Here is a 5,547-nt window from a genome sequence, read left to right on the forward strand (position 1 = left end):
ACAGAGATCCTGTAAGGAAGAGTAAAACGACCCCAGAGGGATTTTGAGGCTGTAAATCTTTACAGTAGATTGCCTCATCTTTCTCCTGAGGAGCAGCTGGTAGGTTCACATTGCTGACCTTTAGGTTAACAACCCAACGATTAATCCAGTGTACCACCAGACCTCCCTGATAATGTCTTGTTGTCATTAAGTGCCGTTGAGTCAGTTCCAGCCAATAGTGAACCTGTATAGGGATTCCAAGAAGCTGCTAGTAAGCTGGAACCACCTACCTTCAGTTCAAACTGGCTTTGTAAAATGTCTAGGCACTCTATAATGTCACTAGAGTTTATCTCTGAGGTTAGGATTGATTATGTGTGATCTTTTTCTTGCTATTTTCCAAATTTTCTTGAGTGAAGAGTACAAAAGTGATATATTTCATTAACAAAATAGATCAATACTCTTGGATTAACACAGTTATACCCAAGGAGGACCATTAGTGAAAATAGCTGAGTTCTCAGGAGATATGAAAACTGGACTAGGTAGTCTCCAGACTCTCCTTGGAGTCTAGGCGAGAGCATCCCCTGCCTACTGATCTGGTCCTTCCCAAAGCAGACCTGAGTTAGCTCAGTAAGAGGCTGGCAGTCTTTAAGTGTCTGGAGCCGAGACTGGGACCCCTGTTGAGGCCTGTAGAGAGGGGGCCCAGCCTTCAGGAAGCCCCTGCCAAACCTGCCAGAACCTACTCAACAGGCCAGCTTCTCTTACCCATAATTCCTTGCCCCCAGTTACTGTCCCCACTCTGCTAGCGTACACAAAGGAGACTTGCTGTTTCCTAAGCAGAGAACTCTTTATTGTAATCCCAAGTTACAGGAGGAGAAATGACAAACACAGATATTCACCAAGAGGTGGCTGGCTCTCTTAGAGATTCTCACAATGCGTACAAAATAAGTGTGGAAGAGGATTCCCTGAAATGGCCTTAAAATGCTCTCTTTTATCAAAGAAGGCAGGAGCATGGCAGCTAAGTGCTTGGCCACCATGAGGAGGTGTTTCTAAATCCTCTGGGCAGAGACACTAAGGGAAGGCACCTTGCCTCAGCCCTGGCTGGAGGCTGAGCACAGAAGAAAGGCATTTTTTTCTACTGGATTTAGAGACCCGAGACAAGGCCATTCTCTCCCTAAAGGAGCAATGGAAGGGACATGCAAATCTCCCTGGGAGAAGTAACACAGCTGTTGTCTTCAGGCCACTCTCCTCCTCTCTGTGCTTCAGTGAAGGTACAAATGCTGGCATATTGGTTCCTTTCCCAAATGTGGTTTCAAGGAGTAGGGGAAAAAGATAAAAGAGTTCAAGAGTGCCTCATCTTTGTCCATGAAGGTGGTTAGGGCCCCTCGATGGTAGGACTATTTACATAGCTATGTTGTTGTTGTTGTTAAGTGCCATCGAGTCGGGTCCGACCCATAGCGACCCTGTACAGGGTTTCCGAGGGTGTAAATCCTTACGGGAGTAGAAAGCCTCATCTTTCTCCCACGGAGCAGCTGGTAGTTTCGAACCGCTGACCTTAAGGTTCGCAGCCCAATTCGTAACCACTACGCTACCAGAGCTCCTTTACATAGCTATACTCAGGGGAAATATTGGTGTGTGGGGATCTATGTGTGTGTCTGTGTGTGAGAGAGAAAAGGTGTTTGAGTTTATAGATGTCTGTGAGCCCACATTTTGGGGCAGGTGCCTTGTGTGTGGCTGCTATTTGTAAAGTGGTCCCAATAAACAAAGCAATCAAGGTATAGAAAGTTGGTGTGAAAGCTCCCTGTGGATGGTCCTGGGAAGGTTTCCTACTCACATTGCCATGGAAACCCAGCCCCAGAATCCATCTTGAAGTGGGTATGTCAGAGATGGGATCCTGTCTCATGCTAGGCAGAGCTGAGAGCTTGATGACTATAGGCATCTTGGTAGGGTCCAAGTGTGAAGCAACCCACGCTGCTCAGGCTGGACTCAGGAACTTGTGGCTTGTGAAAGTGTAGAAGAAGTTGGGAGGTTCAATGAGGCATATGAGAAGTGGGGCTAGTGGGAAACCAGGATCAAGGTGGGATCTTCCTGTTCTGGACTACCTGTGCTGTGCGTACTCCCACTACTAGGAGAAAAGTGGAAGTGAGGTGTACACCGAGGCACTGAAGCATCCATGGAAGCAGTTGCCCCAGCAGCGCTGCTGTCTCAGAGGTCCCAGCACCAGGCCCAGGAAGCCAGCTAGCTTTCAGCAAAGACTGAACTTTCCTACAGTGATGCAACACAGATACTGCCTGCTCGCCGTTAGCCTACTTAGTTTTCAGGTAAGGAAACTGAAGCTTAAGTCATCTGGACAGGTCAGAATTGGCTCCTCTGGTCCTCCTCTTGATGTCCCAAGTGTCCCTGCTCTCCACTATCCTGGCTGACATCTTGCTGGTGGATGCACCACTCACAGCCACTCATTCTAAGCAGGACATGCAATGTGATGCTCAGATGATGGAGGCACCTGCTGAGGATGCAGATGTGTCCGTGGAGTTGGCATGTCCAGGAATCTGGAGGCAAGTGGAGCACAGAATTCCCCTACAGTAGTAGGAGGAGACAGAGGAAGAGGTATGAAGACAGGTAGATAGATGGACCCAGATTCCCAGGGCAGTCTTCAAGGCAGGGACAGGGCTTTGGCAAGGCGGATCCAGAACCAGGACTTGGTGCAGGGATTGGTATAGTCACACACAGTAATGAATCGCAGGATGCTGGGAAACTCCTTCTTCATCACCTTGTATTTGATAGGGATCAACCGTTTCTGATGGGCACCTGCAAGCCAAGAGCATAGTGTTGGCACCAGGCCTTGCATTATGATGGAGTGGAAGCTGTCCCCAGCACAGGGTTTTACAGCAGGCATCAGACCTCACCTGAACAGACACCCCAGCACACATTTACCCACTTAGAAAGGCACACACACTTGTATGTGCAGAGGCCTGCAGGGCTTCTTTGGTATTACGTCCATAACTTGGATAGGCTGGCATCCTGAGGTCCTGCCCACCTAGCCAAGAGAAGGACAGACAGTGTCCTTTCTGGGTAGGACTGGAATGAATTTACCTGGACAGAGGCTGAGTGCAAACTTGGTCTGAAAGTCACATTCCTTGCTCTGCAGGTAATCATCAGAAACAACCACCACCATTCGACGACACCTAGGGGAGAGAGGGCAGGCTGTAACTACTGTGGCAACCTAGCTCAGCATAGCCCTATGTTCTGAGGGATAGCCTCGGGAGGAGCCTCCAGTGCTCAGGCTGGAGGCCCAGTATAAGGATCCCCAGGCAAGGCTTCAGGCACCCATGTGCTTGCCCTTGGCCAACCTCTTCTCGATGAGCTCGCTGGCAATGGACCAGACACAAGTGCCAGGCAGGACATCGCGGTCAGACACGCACAACTTCAGCCGATGGTTCGTCTGCTCCAGCTGCCGGATCATCTCATGCACAAACTGGATGTCGCTGGGGCAGTAGCAGATGAAGGCATCGAAGCACTCGGGCATTTGCCCTGGGGAAAAAGCATGAGGGTGATGGGCAAGACTCCACAGGGGAGGCTGGGGAGGAGCCCATATCAGGTCCTGGACCCTACACTCATCCAGAAATGACACTGTTCAGACAAAGTACCTGTCCTAGCAGAGGAAAGCTGAAGCCACCTACACAACAGCCGAATCCTGGGTTCATGGTTCAATAAACAGACTTTATGAGAGTTTCATAGCCAATCAGAGGTGGGACCATTATCATGCCCATTTCTTGGGGGTAAGGAAGAGTCTCAGAGAGATTAAGTGACTTGCCCAAGGGCCCACAGTCCACGTGCTTTTAGATTTGAACCAATAACATCAGTAGGTTGGTGTCATGCACTATAGTAAAAACCCCCACAGCCCCATGCCAATGGGCTTGGACCAGACCATACATAACCCATAGTAATGTTTACTATCAATTTTAATCATAGAATAATATGTGCTATGGAAATCAACTGCCAAAATATAATATTTGTTAGATTATATAAATACTAATAAAATTGCTTTTAAAAAATCTTCCCACATTAAATTATATGACAAGTTTCCACATTATTAGTAATTGAGCAGAAGCATGATTTGACTTTTCTCCTTTTCCTTTAATTAAGGAGGACTGGTGGTGAACTGGTTAAGCAGTTGGCTGCTAACTGAAAGGTCAGCAGTTTGAATCCATTAGCTGTTCCATGGGAAAAAGATGTGGCACTATGTTTTAGAAAAGATTGGCCCTGGGCAAAGCCTGTGGACCTGTTCTACTCTATCCCATAGGGTTGCCAGGAGTAGGAACAGCTATGGTTTGTTTGTTACTGTTGTTGTTTTACCTTTAATGAAGTAATGATTTCATTCTCAAAAGAGTTATTGATGTAGGTTCACAAAGACTAATGACTACAATATTGTAGCTAAAACACAAGGAAATTTGACAGAATCAATGACTATAAGAACAACTGCAACAACAGTACATGCTTGTAGGGTGAGCATCCTTGTAATTGGGTGATAATGACAGCTACACTGTGAGAGTGCTTTAGAAATGTCAAAAAGAAAATTAGCATAGAGTTTTAGCCTTGTAGGTTGTTTTAGCCTTTTAGACAAGGGTGGCTTACAAAAAAAGTTTTGTTGTCTGGTGGCATAGTGGTTACGAGTTGAGCTGCTAACTTCAAGGTCAGCAGTTCGAAACTACCAGCAGTTCCATGAGGTTTTCTGCTCTTGTAAAGATCTACAGCCTAGGAAACCCTGTACAGGGTTGCTATGAGTCAGAACCAACTCCACGGCACACTACCACCACCACCAACTACAGGGATATTTTTATAACAAATAATATATTTCTGCTGAAACACTGCACAAAACTTTGCTATTTTGGTGTCACCCCTTCTGACCGTGTCAGTCAGTGTGTTTCACACCCCACACATCCTCCTAATGACACCACTTCTTTGAACACTATCCTATGATCCCACCTGGCCCAGTGGAGCAACGTTGGGTTCTTACCCAGGGGATCATCAAGCGTGGTGATGCCTGCCAACTCCCGGGTCCGTGGAACACTGCTGTCTACAGCAGCCACCTGTAAGGGCTTCTCAGACTCTTCCTGCTGCTGCTTCAGAATATATTTCTGGCAATCCTCCTCTGTGGGGCAGAGAGATAGGGCATGGTAGGCTCCCATGAGAGCTCTGGTAGCGTAGTGGTTACCAATCGGGCTGCGAACCGGAAGGTCAGCAGTTTGAAACTACCAGCTGCTCCGCGGGAGAAAGATGAGGCAATCTGCTCCCGTAAAGATTTACAGCCTCGGAAACCCTCTTCAGGGTCGCTATGGGTCGAAACCGACTCGACGGCACTTAACAACAACAACAGGCTCCCCAGAAGTACCCCAAACCACTCACCACAGGTAAGATGCAGCCCCTCAGCCCCTGTCTTATTTCCTTGGTCCTCGTTCTCTAGCTCTGAGAGGCTGAGGTAACACCTGGCTCTCACAGTCCAAAGGGATGTGTTTAGTGTTCTGGTTATATGGGAAGTCGCCCAGTGTCTCTTCTGTCCTGAGTCTCTCT

At 47.8% G+C, this 5,547-nt stretch overlaps 1 protein-coding gene across 3 annotated transcripts in view; it reads right to left on the bottom strand.

The window, feature by feature from the left end:
- Positions 1-2,629: 2,629 nt before the first annotated feature.
- The window catches only part of MYD88 (myeloid differentiation primary response 88), a 3,850-nt gene continuing 932 nt past the window's right edge, over positions 2,630-5,547 (bottom strand). The window contains exons 2-5 of one of the 3 annotated variants that reach the window (XM_006869151.1): positions 4,994-5,128; positions 3,327-3,507; positions 3,070-3,161; positions 2,630-2,784 (exon numbers count right to left, since the gene is read on the bottom strand). In XM_006869151.1, the coding sequence (XP_006869213.1) occupies positions 2,630-2,784; positions 3,070-3,161; positions 3,327-3,507; positions 4,994-5,128 (563 nt within the window). Of the gene's footprint in view, positions 2,785-3,069; positions 3,162-3,311; positions 3,508-4,993; positions 5,129-5,547 lie in introns of all 3 variants that reach the window. The other 2 variants (XM_006869150.1, XM_006869152.1) reach the window with 2 other exon arrangements.

Source organism: Chrysochloris asiatica, unplaced genomic scaffold (assembly GCF_000296735.1).
Source record: "Chrysochloris asiatica unplaced genomic scaffold, ChrAsi1.0 scaffold00127, whole genome shotgun sequence".
Lineage (NCBI taxonomy): Eukaryota > Metazoa > Chordata > Mammalia > Afrosoricida > Chrysochloridae > Chrysochloris > Chrysochloris asiatica.